The 19,503-nt window shown below is 28.2% G+C and overlaps 3 protein-coding genes and 2 long non-coding RNA genes across 12 annotated transcripts; 3 read left to right on the forward strand and 2 right to left on the reverse strand.

The window, feature by feature from the left end:
* Nucleotides 1–8: 8 nt before the first annotated feature.
* On the reverse strand, nucleotides 9–12,602 carry LOC113788589 (adipocyte plasma membrane-associated protein-like). 2 transcript variants are annotated; one of them, XM_075821153.1, is made up of 5 exons: nucleotides 12,472–12,602; nucleotides 12,268–12,377; nucleotides 2,739–2,801; nucleotides 1,394–2,070; nucleotides 9–1,327 (listed from the first exon to the last, which is right to left on the reverse strand). In XM_075821153.1, the coding sequence occupies exons 1-5, from the start codon at nucleotides 12,499–12,501 to the stop codon at nucleotides 567–569; spliced, it is 1,641 nt and encodes a 546-aa protein (XP_075677268.1). In that variant the 5' UTR covers nucleotides 12,502–12,602; the 3' UTR covers nucleotides 9–566. The 2 variants fall into 2 exon arrangements, with proteins under 2 accessions (XP_075677268.1, XP_027193854.2); XM_027338053.2 differs by lacking the exons at nucleotides 12,268–12,377; nucleotides 12,472–12,602 and having other exon boundaries at nucleotides 2,739–3,522.
* Nucleotides 11,850–12,701, forward strand: LOC142645269 (uncharacterized). 2 transcript variants are annotated; one of them, XR_012846418.1, is made up of 3 exons: nucleotides 11,850–12,073; nucleotides 12,253–12,386; nucleotides 12,466–12,701. It is a non-coding gene; the product is annotated as an uncharacterized LOC142645269 (long non-coding RNA). The 2 variants fall into 2 exon arrangements; XR_012846417.1 differs by having other exon boundaries at nucleotides 12,253–12,701.
* Nucleotides 12,702–13,132: 431 nt separating this feature from the next.
* LOC113794602 (uncharacterized) lies at nucleotides 13,133–16,472 on the forward strand. Of its 6 annotated transcripts, XR_012846416.1 has the most exons (7): nucleotides 13,134–13,311; nucleotides 14,520–14,684; nucleotides 14,842–14,862; nucleotides 14,963–15,034; nucleotides 15,091–15,972; nucleotides 16,026–16,117; nucleotides 16,154–16,172. XR_012846416.1 is itself a non-coding variant. In XM_027344734.2 (6 exons), the coding sequence occupies exons 1-6, from the start codon at nucleotides 13,281–13,283 to the stop codon at nucleotides 16,338–16,340; spliced, it is 1,503 nt and encodes a 500-aa protein (XP_027200535.2). In that variant the 5' UTR covers nucleotides 13,133–13,280; the 3' UTR covers nucleotides 16,341–16,472. The 6 variants fall into 6 exon arrangements, 5 of the variants coding, with proteins under 5 accessions (XP_027200535.2, XP_027200542.2, XP_027200550.2 ...); XM_027344734.2 differs by having other exon boundaries at nucleotides 13,133–13,311; nucleotides 15,091–16,117; nucleotides 16,154–16,472; XM_027344741.2 differs by having other exon boundaries at nucleotides 16,026–16,166.
* Nucleotides 16,404–17,130, reverse strand: LOC113794561 (chymotrypsin-elastase inhibitor ixodidin-like). The gene is made up of 2 exons (XM_027344680.2): nucleotides 16,942–17,130; nucleotides 16,404–16,878 (listed from the first exon to the last, which is right to left on the reverse strand). Exons 1-2 carry the CDS (start codon nucleotides 17,033–17,035, stop codon nucleotides 16,646–16,648), a joined length of 327 nt encoding a protein of 108 aa, XP_027200481.2. The 5' UTR covers nucleotides 17,036–17,130; the 3' UTR covers nucleotides 16,404–16,645.
* Nucleotides 17,131–18,106: 976 nt separating this feature from the next.
* LOC142645273 (uncharacterized) lies at nucleotides 18,107–18,697 on the forward strand. Its single transcript, XR_012846423.1, has 2 exons — nucleotides 18,107–18,221; nucleotides 18,312–18,697. It is a non-coding gene; the product is annotated as an uncharacterized LOC142645273 (long non-coding RNA).
* Nucleotides 18,698–19,503: the final 806 nt, after the last annotated feature.

Genomic DNA, 19,503 nt, shown 5'->3' on the forward strand with positions numbered 1-19,503 from the left:
TTCAGACATTTTAAAGAAAAAAAAATTCGTTTATTTGAAAAAAATGAAATAAAATGAATTGTTTGATTCAAGATTGGAGAAGAAAAAAAAAGATTATATACAATTTCATGGCATGTATATAGATGTGTCTCGGTGTGTGTGTTGATTATCATTAAGAACTTTTTTATTTAAAAAAAAGTTCGTTGTTATTCATTATCATTCATTATGTTTTGTTTTTTTGTTTAATGTCAATATTTCACTGTAGAATCATTTTTATTTTGTTTCTATCTTTATCTGACTTGAATGATTAATGTTGCAAAAAAACAAAACAAATTAATTTGAAATAAAGTTGATGTGCAAAAATCAAAATATGAAAAATATGAAGAAAAAATTCAAGATAATGAAATCTATGGTAATTAAATGCAATGTGTGTGTGTAGTTATTGTTTGTGAGATGAGGTCGTCGTCACCATTTTGTTGTTGTTGAAAAAAACTTGGAACAAAAAGTCCATTATCATCATTATTATGAATGAATGAATGATTGATCATTGGGATTTGAGATTAATGACAATGACATCATCATCTTATCTATGTACTACTACTATATCTTGTAGCATCTTTTCGTAATCTACGATTCAATGTTGATGTCGATGATGATGATGATGATGATGATGGTGCGTTAATAAAAATGGCCTTATTATCATCATCCAGACTTATTGTATTTGTACCATCCAAATTTGTAGCAATAGCACGTCTTGTACTTCCATATGGTAATAGACTAAAATCTACACCATTTTCGGTTATTTTATTATTACTGATAATTTGTTTATTTTTTTGTTGATAATCTTGTGTAAAATTTGGTATCGTTAATTTCAATATGTATGGATTAGAATAAGAACCAATATACAATACACGTTCATATGGATTTTCTGTTGGTCCTTCGACAACTTCAGATAATCTAAAATTACTGCCATCAATTGAATGTAATGATCCTAATAATCGACCATTAGAATCTAATTCTAAAACCATACCATAATCATTTGATAGTGCTTCATCATAAAAGAAATGTAAATTTTTTAATCGAAATCCTAATCTTTCAAGATTAGAGTTTGTCCATTTAGCACCAAGCATTTCAATTTTTTGTCCAAGTGCAGTAAAATTTTGCATAATCTCTTCACGAATCCATGGTTTATCACTTAGCCAATCAATCATTGAAGGTGATGATACATTACGTGCATTCACTACGGGAAGCCAATATGTTTCTTGATATTTATCTAAACTTCTAATAAGATGTTCACCTTCGCCAGGTAAATTTTGTATCCATGTTTCTGTTTTACCACGTTGAGGACCTGTAGAAAAAAAATGAAATTTACGTGAAATTTTTTTATATTTTGTTGATAAAATAAAAATATTACCTCGGATATAATGTCTTACAACACGTCTGGCAGTGAATTCTACTACCAAAATTGATGTTCGATCGTCCGATAATTGAACACTTGATGGATACCATAAACCTTGCATTAAAATTTCTGTTTGATTAAGATCCATATCGAAACGTACAACACGACCGGAACGATCAGGTTCTAATATCATTCTTGGCCATTCATTTAAATCATGACGAGTACTAGCAATAGTTATATAGAATATAATACCGCCATTTGCTCCACCACCTTCATCCAATGCTAAATGTGTCATATATCTTGATCCAACTTGATCAGGTGAAAGTAAACGTTTTACACGTAATCGTTGTTGATTAGCACCATAAAAACTAATCTGATGTAAACCTAAATAAGCATCGATAAAATAAAGATTTCCCGAACGATCAACACGTATTCCAAGCGGTCGACCACATAATGATGCATCCCAATATTTTGTACGACATAATTCATTGGCAACTTTAACAATTCTTGTTGCATTACCAGTTTCAAGATTACAACGATAAATACCACCGCCAATCGTTCCAGTATAAAGATAATGTTGATAAACAACAAGTGAACTAGGACCCATTAATGCACCTTCACATAAATGTGTTGCCTGTGAAAGCATATTATTCGGTGTTAATTCACCACGAAATGCTTTAATCAATGGAAAGCTAATTTATCAGAAAAAAATGAAATGAAATTAATATTGATTGTTCAATAATGATTATTGATGATGTTAATTATGTTTTTTAAAAACTTTTTTCTAGACTAGGAAATGATTCTGAATAGGCAAAAAAGCTAATTCTTTTCAATAGAAATAATGAATGAATGTTTTGTATGTTCATCAAACATTTTATTTTAATTTGATCCTAAGTGGAGAAAAAAAGCACGTGCCAATTTAGAATGAAACACACAAAAATAATAATAATGATTATGTGTGATTGACTTTATAATTCAGTCTCTAATAGATCATCAAAAAAAAAATTTCAATGCAGGCCATAGTTTTCTGTTTTCGTTGTTGTTATTGTTATTTGAAGAGATTCTAACAATCGACAGACAAAAAAAATGAAATTTTTCGGTCACGAATCAGTAGTTTGTTGCTTTCGTTTTTTCGGACAATTTTTTTGTTGTTGTTGTTCAAATATAGAATTTCAGAACAACAAAGTTAATGATTTTTCTTTTCGAAACAAAACAAAAAACAATTAATCAATAAACCTTTTGTTAATCTAATCAATGTTTTTTAGTGTCGATTTTAATTTGTTTATCATCCACGGGTTTTATATGATAATAAATCTTTTCTTGTAACAAAAATATCTGTGTGATGTTTGAAAATGCTTACTTATATGATAATGGTCCAGTTTCAGGATATTGATGCGGTGCATAATAATTGTATGGTCGAAAACTTTGTACGAATAGATTTTTTGTTGAAAATAATGAAAACATTAATAATAATATTGACAAATATTTTATGATTATTGAATTATTTGTTTTTTGATTTTTTAATGATGAACAAAATAATTGATCCATTTTGAATTGATTTGATTGACGTCGGCGATGTTGATGATCATTTGTATTTGGATGATGATGATGATAATACATTTTGTATGAAATGTGTTCAAAATTTGATTTAATGAATAGAAAAAAAAAGCAAAGGGGAAAAAACGATTACAACACATTCACGAATTGAATTGATTTTCATTTAAAACATCATGATTTTCAATAAATGAATCAAACACTTTTATTGCATCAATAAAAAACAGCCAAACGAAAACAAAAACAACAAATCCTCATCATTGATGAAAGAAAAATATATGTTTCACGACGATTGGAAAAAAACAAAAATTAGCCCTTGATGAAAAAGAAAAGCAAAACAAGACACACAAAGAACCATAAGAAGATGATAAAAATTCAAAAGAATCAAAAGAAATTCTTTTCATTAATGATTCTCATTGATTGTACAATGAATAAACATTGAAATTTTTTTTAAAAGGAAAACATTGGTCCATATACAAACACTTGTTTCACATTTTGAAATGAATTCAAATAAAATTTTTCAAATTTTTCACATCCATGACAAGAAGCATCGATGTACAGAACATCACTGAACATCAAACAATTCATTCAGAAGAAATTTATCATCAAAAATTTCTATTATTTGTATTTCTACACGATATCTTACACTATGATCATTGTTTGTGTTATGAACATCATTTTCATTTTTCTTCTTCTAAACTCTTTATGCGGTGTGTGTTTGGGTGTTTCATATTCACCATTCAAAAAAAAACAACAATCCAACATTGTCCATTTTCTCTTTCTCTCTTTTATTTATATTATAAATGAATATTGGTCATAACGATGGAAATAGAAAACAAAATTCATCTCTCTCTCTTGCTCGATATTTTCTTTCTCTTTTTAACAACAACAGAAAAAAAACTGTAACCATGTGAGAATCCAATGGATGCTAAATGCATTATTTCAGTCATCATCAACTACCGGTTGATCCTCGATTGTAATGGTGTAACCCGACCAAAACCAAACAAAATTTAGCCTAAAACATACTGACACACATCCATAGATCCATAGATGTATATTAAAGGTATATACAATTAAAATTTATAATGATAATGATGATGATGATGAGATAATTCATTTTATTATTATTATATTTTTTCGGTATCTTAAACGAATCTTTAACCGTTTTTTAAAAAAAACGTTTTTCTATTATTGTAGAATGTTTTAGGTATTTTTCCCATCTTTTAATGTTTATTTTGGTTGGTTGGTTATTCTATTCATTCAATTTTTATTACAACGATTCAACATCACACACAAAAAAGTTTTTTTTTGTCCATTTTTGGATGTTAATGATGGAAACAATATTTTATTTTTTTTTCTGTTGTTATCTAAGTTTTATATAATACTATAATCATCATCATCATCATCATCATTATCATAATATTCAACGTGCACGCACACCAGTTGAATAATAGCGAAAAAAAAAGAAAACCAAGTCACATTGTCCATCATCAAAAAAAGTAAAGATTGAATAGATTAAACAAAATGGCAAGAAACAATTTTTTGCTTTGACAATTTATTCAGCATTTTTTTTCAGTCAATGAATGTTGCTTGTGTGTGTTTTTGTGTATATTAAGGAATATAAATTTCCCCCTACACAAAATATAATTTATACCTTTATAACATTTTGTTAAGTCAGAAAAAATGGTGAGAAAAATAGAAAAAAAAAGTCAATCAGGATCAATTGTATCATGGCTAATCCCTTTTGCTGTACATACATTTTTGGTCATTACATAAATTCCTGGATTATGTTTGACAAAAAGCAAACACAAAATTTATTTAATGAATGAAATCTGTGTGAAAAATGATGCTATTCATCATCATCATCATCAATCGATCAGAAATCCATTATAGAAAATCCATGTTAATATCATGGAATTTTTGTGTTATCCACGATCCAAAAAAAACACAATAGGATTAAAACATACACACACACATGATGAATGTCAATTAATGATCATTTTTATTTTGAACAAAAATTACATGAAAATATTTATCATCGTCATCGTCCAATCAATATTGTGTGAATGTTTTTCGAAAAAAAAATCAGAAAAAAAAAGATTTCTATGAAGCAATACCTCAGTAGTAAAAAGAAATTTCTTGCCCCTTTATTTAAAAATACCTTGATTTTAATTTTTTTTTTTAAAAGTTTTCTTGATTTGGAAATTTATTTTTTTAATATGAAATTAAACGACAATTTTGTTCATTTCATTTCATTTCGATGATAACTGAATAAATGAAATTTTTTTTCTTTTCTTTTTTTGATTAATAATGGATCGCAACTGGAGCAAAACATTAACCGAAACACGTTGTTGTTGTTGAATTTCAGTTATTTCATTTCATTTATCAAAACACTCTTTACGTATCAAGGACAGATATAAAAATTTATTTTATAAAAATACCAGATAAAAATGGGGGAGGAAGGGGAAAAAATTTGAAAATGTAACCGGTCGATGAGGATATGTCGAATTTTTTTTCATTTCATTACATTCTGACATTTGAATAGAGCAAAAAAAGAAATCAAAAGCAGCATCCGATATATACAATAAAATAACAAATCATTTGTCGGTATATGTTTCGTTCGTTTGTTCGTTTTTAAAAATTTTTGTGACCGGAAAAAAATATCTCATAACCAAATTGACGTTTATAAACATTTTTTTGATAAAGGCCATCGTCCATTATGGTTATGTCATAGATCGCTATTTTTTTCCATTTTTCAGTGTTTGTTCTTGTTGAACAATATATGTGTGACAAGGTCGAACCGAAATTCAGAAATGAATGCCTTCACTGATTTGATAATAAAAGTGTAGGTACATTTGATTATGTCATTGTTTTTTTTCTCTCACTTTGTTTGAATATTGCTTCTGGTTAATTTTTTTTTTTTTTTTTTTTTTTGGTTGCCATTACCAATAGGTTTTTTTGCCATAATCATTATCATCGTTGTTGTTGTCCATTAAGTACATTCTTTTTTTTAAACAAAACAAACAAAATTCTGTGAAATCATTGTCATGGCTAAATGATAATGATAATGATAATGATGATGATGATGATGCTAAATGATAATGATGGTTTACTTAACGAAAGAAGAAGAAAAAAATCAAGAAAAATCAAGTTTGCAATTAAGATTTCTCGCTTCTGATGATCGTGGCCAGAAAATGAACAGAAAAAAAATGATGAAAGCCATCATCGAATATAAATTATTAGTTTTTTTTTCATTAATTTTTTTTTCGATTTTGATTTATCTTATCAATGTGGTCAATTTTGCTTTGGATTGTTCAAAAAAACTCGTACTTTTTTTCACTCGATTCATTATCATCATTATCATCATCAATCGTTTAATTTTTCAAAGTAATTATCACGATGGTCAAATGAGCATATGCTTGTTGATGAAATATTTGTTGTTTTTCAAAAATTTTTTTTTTAATTTCTTGAAAAAAAAAATTAATTAATGATTCTTTCTGTTTTCTGTTTGCATTGATAAAATCAAATACAAACACAAACAAACACACAAAAAAAAAAATCTGTCTATGATGATAAATGAATATTCAAACATTTTGAATTCAAGGTTTATCATCATCATCATCATCATCATCAACAGGTAGTTGTTGTTGATGTTTTTGTTGTGGGAGTAATTGAAAAAAAAATGGATATATCATTATAATGGTCAAACAAATGAACATCGAAAACAATCTACATTCATTCCTCTCATCCATCAAAAAATTTCCATATGAAAAAAACAATGACTATATGATTATCGTTTGACCAGTTGAAAAACACTTTATACTTAACAAATTGGAAATTTGTATACAACTTTCACTGTAAATATACGCCATTTTTTTGTGTGTGTGTGTTAGAAATTTACTTTAGTAATTTATCTTTTTTCATTATAGAAAATTTATTGGATCACTATGTTTTTTGTTCTTGTTTGTTGTTTGTCTGTTACAAACCAATTAATAAAGATACAAACACTCACACACACACATAAACTTGGAATTACGTAACTCCGTTATCATATATATGCACTGATGACAAGCCAACAACAACAACATTTTATAATTTAAATAACTTGAACATCGTTGATGATTATTATGATGATGATTATGATGATGTTAAAGACAAGCCCATCACATCACATTTATCAAAAAAAACTAATCTAATCACGAAAATGATCCATCCATTTTTCTTCAACATAACATTATTCACTCATATGGTTTTCATATATGATTTTCACACATTTTTCCCAAAAAAAAAAACAAAACAATCCAATTGAACAAAAATGATACATTCAATGTTCACCATGGTAATATTTTAATCAAAAAAATAAAAAATATCATCATCAACTTGATCATCTTGGCTATTTGAATTTTGTTAACCTTCAAATGTTTAAAATACTGCAATAGTTTTGTTGTACAGAATCTTTGATGTTTTTTTGAAAATCAATTAAACAACAAAGAATTTGTTGTTGAACACGTGTTGCTTACCACCGGGACAATAAAGTTGAAGTTTTTTAGTTTTTTCAAGTGTTTATTTGAATAATTAATGGCTTTGGAATCTTGGAGAAAACAGAAAAAATGAATAATCTATCATAGCTGTTGGAATGTCCAAGGAAAATCATTGATGTGTGTGTGTGCAAATGTTGCCCATTTAATATGCATGAATTTAATGCGAAACAAATCAACATGATGTTAATCATCATCAAGTAGAAAAAGAAAAGAAAAACGGGCCACAAACATCATAATCATATAGTGATAGTGATAACAACAACAACAACAAAAAAATTGAAATTTCTATTCTTGTCGACTGGCTGCCGTTATTCCATCATCATCATCATCATTATAATCATCATCATAATCGGTGAAAAAAAACTTAAAAGATTTTTCCATGAAAAACAAACAAACAAACAAACAAACGGTTGAAAAAAACCGAACTTGATATAAAAGAAAAATGAAACAAAACAAAACAAAAAATATGAAAATGAAAATTATACAGTATAAAATCAATAAAGAATTCTTTCTGTTTTTTTTTAAAAAGGTTATTTATATTATCCTCATAATCATCATAATCACTATGATTGAAGAATTGATTCGGTAAAATTAGTCAATTTCAAAGGAAGGAACATCCGAATTATATACCAAAAACCATCAAATTGACATATCAATTATCTGTTGTTGTTATTTTTACCATTTCTTCAGAGAAATCTGAGAAAATGGAAAATTGTTAATAATGATAATGATAACCCTTTCAAATATTGAAATGAAAAAAAAATCCAGAATTGATGATGAGATAAAAATATTTATTAATAATGTGTATCGATGATGATGATGATGAACAGAATGTCAAATTATCACACAGGGGTTGATCATCATCAGTTTTTTGAAAGGAAAAAAATATGGTTGAAAATTTCACCAAAATATAATTCGGTAGCAACTAAAGTTGATTTTGAAAGTGATTACTACATTCATATTTTTATTCAGTGTGGATGGATGTCGGCCATAACGGGTCAAGCCCGTCATCATCATCATCGTTGAGTAACATGGATCATTGTGACGATGTTTTCTATTTTTGGAACATAATTTTTTTCGTTTCGTTTCTGTTTTTGTGTTTTCCTTTTCAAAACTTTGTTGAAATTTTATCTGGAAATATTCCTCATCATTACAGATGATGATGATGATGATTACTGTGATCATCGCATTCAAACATCCTTATCATTATTTTACATTTTTATGAAATTCGGAATCAGTTTTGCCTATCACTGGATACAAGCCACAGATTTGACAACCAGAAAAAAAATAACAGTGGATATCGAGAGAGAGAGAGAGAGAGAGAGAGAGAGAGAGAGAGAGAGAGGGAGGAAAATTGACAAGTTTACTGGATGTCACGTTAAATAAGAAAAGAAAAAAAAACAGACAGACATACAAACAAGATGCCCGAAACATCATTAACCAAGAAAAAAACCAAGCAAAAAATTCGTGAGAAGAAATTAATAACAACTTTCCACCATCATCACAATCGACATCGCCTTAAAACTAACACCGGTTCACAAGCCATACACACGCCATTATCGCTGGCCAAAAAAAAATTTTTCAAAGTAATGATGGCAATCGAAAACACACCCAAAAAACAAAAAACTATTCCAGCAATAATGATTTCAAATTTCTATTTTGCTTTTTTCATTTGTATCCATTTTTTCTTATTACATTTAAGAATTATTCGATTATCAAACACACAGTCAACACACAGACACATTGTTTGAAAGAAATGTGTGTGTGATTTCAATGATGACTAAATTGTTTCAATTGTTTTATTTTCGGAGAAAATAAAAAAAAACCATTTTAGCATCAATAATGATGATGGCTATGAATATTTGTGAACAATGTCAATGTGAAACAAAAGAAAAGAAGAAAAAAAGATTTCTTTGGTTTTGTTTTCTATCGGGGGCAGAAATAGAATGACGAAATTGAATTTCAAATCTCAGGATTTATTTCATTTCGTTTCAAAAGATAAAATGAAAATCAATACAAATATCGATTTTAACGAATAATAATTTTTACGTAATGAAAAACTTGAATTTGATAACATTTTCTGCAGAAGAAAAAATCGTTCGTTTGTCTAAATTTTCGTGTGTAGGTTTTTTTCTACATGCAAATTTCAATTCGTTTGTTTTTGTTTTGCTGACTTTATTTGGTTAATTAGCTTAGCTTATTATTATTTTTAGAATTGTCAAAATGGCTATTGTAAACTACCTTGATGTTGTTGCATTGTCTTGATGGTTCTAAATAGAAAAAACGAAACAGAAATCCTTCAACTTGTATTTTTCGCATAAAAAATTATCACCACCATCCTCTTTTCAATGAAGAAAAAGAAAAATGGAAATTAATCTTGATTGTCAATTTGTGTATATCGTCGTATACCCAAAAAAAGTGATGTCCAACTCTTTCCGATTTTCTTTCTTTTTTTCCTTTTCTTTTCATTGTGGTTTTTGTCTTCTTTAAGACAACTACGACGACAACAACGTATCACACAAAAGAAAAATTTCTAATGACAATGATGATAATTCAGAAACGAAAACGAAAACATAAATCAAAAAAAAAAAATATGAAAATTTATTTATAAAAAGTGAATACACAGTGTCGGAAATTTAATTTCATTCAACAACGACAATTGGTTTCCCTGGTAGTGATGATGATGATGATGACATTTTTTTTCTACCTGAAAGCATAATTTTACTATTGTTGTTATGTCTGTCTAATCAACCAACCAACCAGTGTGCGTAACTGAGAAACTAATTTTGATATTTTTTTGTATATGCGATTGTCGTATTCAAATTTTTAATGATTCAAATGAAAAACTTTCTAATTTCTTTCTTTCTATGGTTGCACCAGTTGTCTTTGCATCAAAAAAAAGAAACATCTTGAAATAGGCATAAATTAGGTAGATGTGGACATTGTGTGTCACAACAACAACAACATAAAAATGATTTCCAGTGATGATAAACTACTACTGATCACTATAAAGTGATACAATAAATTGTCATGTGATTTGAAGAAACTTTCATCTTCATTAATTAACATTCATTATTCATATTTTTTGCTTCAACAGTAGACTGACTGACTGTCATGGCAAAAATCAATGTGAAAAAAACAAGCAGTAGTAGTAATTGTGAGAATATTTCAAGAATGGAAACAGAAAAAAAATTGTGACAAATGAAAACTAATGAATACACTACTGACCAACTAATTTTAGGATGTTTTTCAGTTTTATTTTCCTGTCATCATATTTGGTTGATACCCAAAAGAAATTTTACGAGAAAAGAAATATGACCAGAAAGAAAAGATTTCACACACACACGAACAACAATAGGAAAAAAAGATGAACCAAAAATTTTAATTTGATCAAAAAACGAATAATTTGGGCGAATAATTTTTTCGGATTTTGGTTCTCATACACACATCATTGATGACATTTATTATTGTTTGTTCCGTTACATTCACCTGTCAGTGGTTTGTTTGTTTGTTTGGGTTATTTCATATAAATCTATCAAAAGTTACCCGAAATTATATTTCTCCCACATATTTTTCTTATAAAAAAATGAACTTATTTTAGCATCATCAGTTTTTTCTATAGAAGGAAAAAATCATTTATCATCATTCTGTTTCTGTTTTTTTGATGTTTCTTCTGTACAATATCCGAATCATAATGATTAACCAAAACAACAACTTGACAATCCAAAAAAGCAAAACAAACAAACAATTGTTACCTGAAATACAGGCGATAAAAATGGTTATACACAATCCATGATGCATGAATGATAAATAAATGAATTGAATTCAATAAGAAAGAAAATGTCAAAATTTTTTCTTTCTTTGAATTGAAAAAATGACACATCTGATACGAAATATAAAGCCAATTGTCGTCGTCGTCGTTGTGTAATTGTTTAATTCTTTAGAATTCATGAACAAAATAAACACACAGGTTATTAATAGTTCTGTTGAACAAAAAATATGAAATTTAATGATCAATTGAACATTGTTTTCCCTATATTTATGGTGGTGGTGGTGGTCGTGGTAGTGTGATCATAATGATCCATTAAGATAATCTTTTGAGGAACAACAACAAAAAAAATTGGATCACAATGATAATGGAATCAGATTTTTTTTTGCTTTAAAGTTTTTCATTCCGCATTCATTTGGAATACAAAAAAAAAGAAAAGAAAAGATCCATTAGCCATTCAATTCAATTCATTTCATTCAAAAATTATTATCAAAATATAGAAAATATAATGACCATTATCATCATCATCATCATCATCAGATTATTGTATTGTCGTTTGTGTCGAAATAGTGTCGGAATAATATTTTGTCCATTTGTTTTGTTTGTTTGGCAAAAAAAAAGTTGACATCCTAATGAATTAGATAAATGTGTTTGTTTTGAATTTAGGTTCGAAGAACAATTTTTGGCAGGTTTTTTTCCTCCGAATAATGATAATAATAGAATCAAAAAATAATGGCAATTTTTTTTTGAATGGAAAAATTCGGTGTGTCGGCGTTGTAATTTATATTTTATTCCACTCTATTGGCTGTCGAAATTGTCAATTCTTACAAGGTTAGATTTTATGATTTGTTTGTTTTGATCAAATATTTTTCTGATTGATAATGATAAAATAAATGATGTTAATGAATTTACTTTGATATTCATTCATTATTGTTTCAAAAAAATCAATCATTATTGCTTTTTCAAAAAAAAAAATCAATCATAAAAACCATTAATTTTAATTATAAAAGGAAAGGAAAACTTACCGATAACAAAACGTACATAGTGACGGCAGTAATGTAATGGACACATTTTTTCCATAGTAAATGTGATCGATCGATTGAAAAAAAAGTGGAAACAAAAAATTGATTATTGGCTATCGAAAGTAAATTGGTGAAAGGAAAATAAACTAAACTAAGTTAATTTAATGATATATTTTTTTTGAAAAAACCGATCATCAAAAGGCGTACATTGTTTCGATCACTTAAAATCATCATCATAATCCCTGGATGTGTTCAAATCCATTATTTTAGGCTATGTGCTCATAACAGTAATCATCGACAAGTGATTTTCTCGCCCAAAAAAAAACGAAACAAAATTGCTGTTATAATTAAATTTTCACGAATATATTGGTCATTTCAGGTGAAATGATGATGATTATTATTGTCTTGCTGGCGCCAATCTGTTGTTTCGTGCGAAAGTAAGTTTGTGATTTTCGATTTTCTTTTCTTCTTCTCATTCGATTATAATCACGATGATGATTTTTTGTTTTGGAAAGAAAAAAAAACGAAAAATTACCCGATTGATTATTATGATTATAAACTGTTTTTCATTTCTCTTTCATTTCATAATATTTTCGATTTCAACAAAATCAAATAATGATCATAAGAAAAATTGTATTACCTAATAATAAAATGATGGCCAATGAAACAAAAATTCCATAATAATTATCTATTTGTAACAAATGAATAAATGATTAATGTGATTACAAAGAATAAAAAATGTAAACAAAAATCGAACGAAATCGAACAACAACAAAAAAATCGAACATTCGAAATGACAGGTGAACGACAATATATGACGTTATTTCGTTATTTTTTTTTCGAATAAACATATGACGCAGCTCGGATTTTGATGTCGAGATGATGAAGATAATTTTGGCCTTATATACAGCCAAAAAATCGATTTGAATCGATTAAAATCTGATCAAACTAAACAGTTTGAAAACATACATACATTTGGGCATATAACTTGAAACATCCATTTATTTAGACATTTGATGATGATCATCATCGTCGAACATCATGGCGGTAAGTAGCAGTCAGTTAGTAATTTCCGTGTTTGATCTGATTTTGATTTTCTACTCGTTTTTCACTTTTTTCATGCCGTAATGGAAAGAAAGTTTGTTTTTTTTTTAAAAAAAACGTGCATAGCATTTGATTTTCACCATAAATCAAAATATGTGTTTATCATTTTCTTGAATTTGAATGATCTCATATCGGATTGAAAGATTATTAAAAATTTACTCGCTGTGATAAACAGAATTAAAGATTTAGACATGAAAAGTAATGAAGAAAAAAAAATGTCATATCTGTAACAAATCGATTGATATTCAATCAATATTATTATTATTATTGGATAAGGTCATGGAATGATCAACAAACAAAATGAAAAAATATCAACAGGAAATTAAATTGATTTTCATTTTTCGTTATCATTCGATTGACTGATGATGTCGTGTATATTTAGTACATCGATCGAACATTATGAACCGAAAATCATTTTTTTAAAAACTGTTGAATGATGTAACGGGGCAAAAAAAAACGAGGAAGAAGAGTCATCCGACATAGGTATCCTAACCAATTGACATTTGTTTCGCTTAATTTTCATTAAGTTTTTTTGTTTGTTTTCAGTTTGTTTTCGTTTCCTTCTATGATACGAAATAAGATCTTGATTTTGTTCCATGACATTAACAAGACAAGTCCATGACCGCAGCATATGTCCGCAGTATATAAATTTCAATTTCTCTATCTATCTATATGTTCGGATTTAATATATTCAAATACTTCCTTTGCAAGCAAGAAATACGGGAAAAAAAGTATTAATTTTCCAATGTCTCGGTAACGTTAGTCACTACCCATTTGAAACTTTTAAGAAAATGTTTCAAACTTATTTCTCTTCAAGATGAACAGCAAGTAAATTATTTTGTTTTTTTTGATTAATCATTATCATCCGTGGCAAGCAAATGTGATTAACAGTGTTAAAAAGAAGAAAGCTCTCAACTTTGCACAAAAAACAAGAAAAAATTGATTAATTCAATTTCCGTTTTGTTAAACTTTTTTTCAACAAAACAAAAATCCCTATCATTGATTTTCCTTATATGATCATCATGATGATATTACCTGGTCATATATAAAAGTTCAACGCATGAAAATTATTTTGATTCATTTTTTTTTCAGTTTTTTCCCGTGATCTTGTAACGATAAAAAAAATTTTGACTTTGTTTTTTTCAAAAAAGAAAAATTTGACAACCAAACAAACAAACATCTCTGCATGAAATACCTGCCTATCACAATGTCATCATCATCATCAACAACGAAAAAATGGTTCATTGTTTTATCCGTTGGATTTTGTTTAATTCATACAATAAATGCAAATCCATATGGAGGTTATGGTGGATATGGTTAGTTTGTTTTTTTTTGAAATAAAATTGTTCTTTTTTACATTCAATTATTTATGCTTTTTTTTTCAATTTATTATCATGTTCGTTGTTGTTTGTTTGTTGATATCTTTATTCTTTGGGTGAAAAATTTATTCATTTAAAATGATGATAATAATAGCTCCACCAACTATAAAACAAAGTAAGTCCAAAACAAAAAATTCTTTGTAATGGAATATAGACGTCGCCTGTATATATCTAATTATCATTTTATTCTAATTATTCATTTATTCTTTTGTTAGCTGCTATGAAAATTGAAGCAAGTGTTGAAATTGAAAAACCAGGTGGCCCACCAAAGCCACCCGACTATGAAGGTAAATACTGTTATTCCTTAAACTTTGATTGATTTAATCATTAATAATAATTTCAGGTGGGACAAGACTTGAACTTGGTGTTCCAAAAGCGCCTGCTTATCCACCACCACCATCATATTCGCCACCATCATATTCACCACCATCATATCCGCCGATGAAACCATATGGTTATGGTCCACCGAAAAAATATGGTCCACCAAAATATGGTCCGCCAAAATATGGACCACCCAAATATGGACCACCCAAATATGGTGCACCAAAATATTATAAACTTCCATCCACTGATGTTCCTTATTATGAAACAACATCGAAAAAATCTCCATATAAAAGTTCTACAAGTCATAAGGCAATATATGCACCAAGTGAAAACAATGATGAAACTCAATATCATGGACCAACAGATTATGAACAATATCAACATACATATCCACAAGAACAATATTATAATTATCAACAAGATCATTATAGTAATCAACATAATGATCATTATAATTATCAAGCTGAACCACATCAATATTCGTCACCACCAACTGAACATGAAACGTTTAGTCGAAGTGTTGAAGAACCACAACATCATGTTAGTCATCGTGTTATTTATCTACCTGCTGATGCTGATTCTGATCAAGTATATCAAGCACCGCCAGCATCACCATCATCCGATTATTATGAAAATTCACAAGGTGAAAAATATGAAAGCTCTTCGGTACCAGTACAGGATTCACAAACAACAATGTATCATAAAATTTCACAAATTTCTTCGAGTAATCAACCAATAGGTAAAGATCTTTCTGTTTATCGACATGAAAATCGTGGTACTGTCATAAATATTCCTGCTGCTTCGGAACAAATGATGACATTCGTAAAACCGGATGCTGATGGATATCATATGATGGAAAGCCATCGGTACAGCCAATCTGCTGTGCCAGAAATTGAATTGAGTAAGATCACAACAATTAATAATCCAAAATTTTTAAATATATTGTCAAAACAGTATGAACAGCCAATGATAAAGCCCGGAACAGAATTAGAAGCACTGCAAACGCAACAATCCCAATCTATACAGACAACAAGATCGCAATTTGAATTACAGAATTTTTTACCGATGCCCATTTCAACTTTATCGGCCAATAACGATAACATGATAAATTATCCAACGAGTATCGAACATTCTGATCAATTTGCAACAACCGAACAATTTCCAATTTCGGATTATTTGAATCTTTCACCATCATTTTATAATAACGAAAACGATGGATATGTTTTGGTACCATTCAATGATCTATTAACTGCAGCCGATTATTTATAATGATACATTCTATATTTCATCTCTCATCATCATTCTATACTCATTCATGAATTTTTTTTCCAATTAGTTTGTAAAATTAGTTTTTTTTTGTAATAAAAAAAAATAATAAAAAAATTTTAGTAAAATCAGTAATTTCATTTTTTTTTTGAATAAAAAAACAATATCGCCATCTATTGCATGAATTTGAAGTTGTTAATGTTTTTTTTTTTGGTTGATAGATGGCAATAGTATATCCATGATAATTGAATGTCACTTTTTTTCAAAATTCGAATGAAATATTGTTCAGAATATTCAGTTGTTGATGATTAATTGCTTTGATTTTTCAAAATATTTTCACATTCTCCAAGCGAAACACAATGTCCAAGTGATTTATTACTTTGGCTTACACCGGAACGTACGAATCCTTTTTGACAGAAACAACCAGATCTACAGACCATAATACATGGTCTAACTTCATCTTTATTTGCACAGGTATCCGGACATGCAGTACCACATTCATGATATTCTTCATTTTCGGGGCAATTCATTTTCATATTTTCTATAAAATAGAATAAAATGATGATGATAATGAAAAGAAAACTGAAAATACAATAATAATTACCTGCATTGTGCATTGCGGTTGTTGTAGGCATCTCTAATGTATGAGCCCATAATGGCGTCACAAAAAGAAGAATTGTTATGATGATTAGTTTCATTATATTTTATGAAAATTTTAAAACAATTTTGAAATGTTTTTTTTTGCTTTTATACGATCGGATGATGAAGGATATATGCTGAATGCCATTCGCTGGTGAAATAGCAAATGTTTAAATATGATTCGTTCAGCCGTGATACGATAACTACGAAACCAATCATCCATATTGATTGATTGATTAGATTTGGGAATTTCGGATTTCATATTATTAATTATTTTGCTTATTCATCTGGCAATGATTGTAACAACAACAACAAAAAAAAACCGATGCATTTATCAATATATGTCAGGGTTTTAATTACAATTTTTTTGCATTTTGATTGACAGAATTTTGATTCAACACAGAACATGTGTTTTTTATCAATTTATTTTCATTTATCATTTTTCGTTTGGTTTGGTTCAGGGTATCAAAAATCGTATGATTTTAATTATCATCATTATTGGAAAATTTTGTTTTGAAAAATGCAGGAAATATATGGCTGCTCAATCGAATAAAATGCTGTAATGTATAAATTCGATACGAGATGTCGCATCATGTTCTGAAAAAAATGAGAAAATTCTGAGCATTTTTTTTCGAAACATTCGAAATCGAACAAAATCAAAAGGTTCGATCGAATATTTTCAAAATGTTTCATTTTTATTTGTTTGCATGAATACATTCAAGTGAATCTATCTATCGATCGATAGTAACTCTTTGAAAACAAAAAAAAAGGGACATTGTTAATTTAAAAACAGAATAGAATCTCGAACCACATATACAAATGATTTGTAATCATAACAAAAATCGATGAAAAATTTATTTGAAGAATAACATATTTCACGGTTTAGTGATTTAGTTTCAAATTACCAAAAAGAAAAAAAACGTCATCCGATGATGATGATGATGAGAAAACGAACGTTCGCATCGAAATGAAACAAAACAAATTAAGGTCCCTTCGGAAATATAATCCAAGATAATGATGATGATGTGGATTTTGATTGAAAAACAAAATTTGATCCAAAACTGAATTTCAAATGATGATGATCATCGTAATAAGTTTTTTTTCAAAGGTAATCATTTCGATTTTGATCCATTTCGACACATTTTCAACAAATATTTTCTTCCATTATAAAACTCAACTGAAAAAAAAAGTTTGCAAAAATATCATTCGAATAATAATGGAAAAGACAAATAAAAAGAAACTATTGTAAGTAAATATATAATATAATGCTGACAATAAATATTATCATCGTTTTCCATTTCATTTACTATCAAACTAATCATCATCATCATCTAGTATCCCATCATCTATAACTATTATTCTGCGATTCATTCGGTTTGTTTATTTCTGAATGAATGAATAGAAATTCACATTTCAACAACAACAACAAACAATCATTGTGTGTCCAACCAGAGAAAAAGCTGAGAACAGAAGCAAATAACTGATGATTTCGATTTGTGAATATAACCATTTGGGATTGTTGTTGTTGTCGTTCTTGTCGTCAATGATGCCAATAATGATGATGATGATGATCGAGCAAATAAAATTGGGAAGCAAAGACCTGTCGCCGAAAAAAAAATCATGGCAAAAAAAAAATCCATTTTTTCTCTTCAAAATGATAACAATAACGACAACAACAACAACAAGAAATGATTGTATTCAAACAAGCAACAACAACAACATTTCTGATATCCATTCACAATTGAAAAGTGATAATTTTATCGTTATCCACAAAAAAAAATTTCTTGACGAGTAAACACTAAAGATATGACGACGACTATTGTTCGATCAATTCACGTTGAAATACAATAAAATTAGTCAAATCATAATGTATATTATCATCAAAAAAAAATTTCAAGTAAACACATAGATAACAATAACAAGAATCTATCAGAAGAAGAAAAAGAAAACATTGACAGAACATGTCAAAACGATAAACATGATATGATATTGATATTAATGATAGTGATAAAAGGCAGGAAGCTAAAAGAAAAACAACAAAAAATCAAAAAAAAAAATCAATCAAATTGACTGGACAACTATTGTCACCTATGTGTGTATATAATCAAGTTAGTTAGCTTGATATATCTCACACATCAATTGTCAAAATTCAAATGTTTGTATGAAAATTATTGTTTCTATTGTTCTTCTTTTCTATAGTTTGTTTCTATGTGTTGAGTGATATAATTTTCACGCTCAAATACCTGGAAAAAATAGTTTTATCACTTAGTGTCACTATATATGTGTCATTATTTGATTATTTAATAATGATAATAACAATAGATATTATTTTCAAATCAAATAATAACATTCGACAGAAATTCAAAGTTCATTGTCCAATCATGATGGAAAAAATAAAATGCCAAAAAAAAAAATCGATTTTGATTTGGCCTTCAATGCGCCAAATGTCAATCTAGTTGATTTTTATTCTATCTGTGTCTGTGTTTTTTTTAATTGGTAACTGATATTCTTCTTCTTCTTTTATCTG

This window comes from Dermatophagoides pteronyssinus, unplaced genomic scaffold (genome assembly GCF_027571235.1).
Source record: "Dermatophagoides pteronyssinus isolate colony J.1.1.1.1 unplaced genomic scaffold, Derpt_VIB-CSIC_2022.12 sq0009, whole genome shotgun sequence".
Classification (NCBI taxonomy): domain Eukaryota; kingdom Metazoa; phylum Arthropoda; class Arachnida; order Sarcoptiformes; family Pyroglyphidae; genus Dermatophagoides; species Dermatophagoides pteronyssinus.

Bases quoted from the DNA above. Each gene is read 5' to 3' on its own strand.
- LOC113794602 (XM_075821154.1), top strand. From the start codon at position 13,281: ATGATGATCATCATCGTCGAACATCATGGCG. The intron at 13,312-14,519 runs GTAAGTAGCAGT...TTTTCAAAAAAG, and splicing joins CATCGTCGAACATCATGGCG to AAAAATTTGACAACCAAACA. The intron at 15,035-15,090 runs GTAAATACTGTT...TAATAATTTCAG, and splicing joins AAAGCCACCCGACTATGAAG to GTGGGACAAGACTTGAACTT.
- LOC113794561 (XM_027344680.2), bottom strand. From the start codon at position 17,035: ATGAAACTAATCATCATAACAATTCTTCTTTTTGTGACGCCATTATGG. The intron at 16,879-16,941 runs GTAATTATTATT...TCTATTTTATAG, and splicing joins AACCGCAATGCACAATGCAG to AAAATATGAAAATGAATTGC.
- LOC113788589 (XM_027338053.2), bottom strand. From the start codon at position 2,998: ATGTATTATCATCATCATCATCCAAATACAAATGATCATCAACATCGC. The intron at 2,071-2,738 runs GTAAGCATTTTC...CTGATAAATTAG, and splicing joins ACTGGACCATTATCATATAA to CTTTCCATTGATTAAAGCAT. The intron at 1,328-1,393 runs GTAATATTTTTA...TTTTTTCTACAG, and splicing joins TGTAAGACATTATATCCGAG to GTCCTCAACGTGGTAAAACA.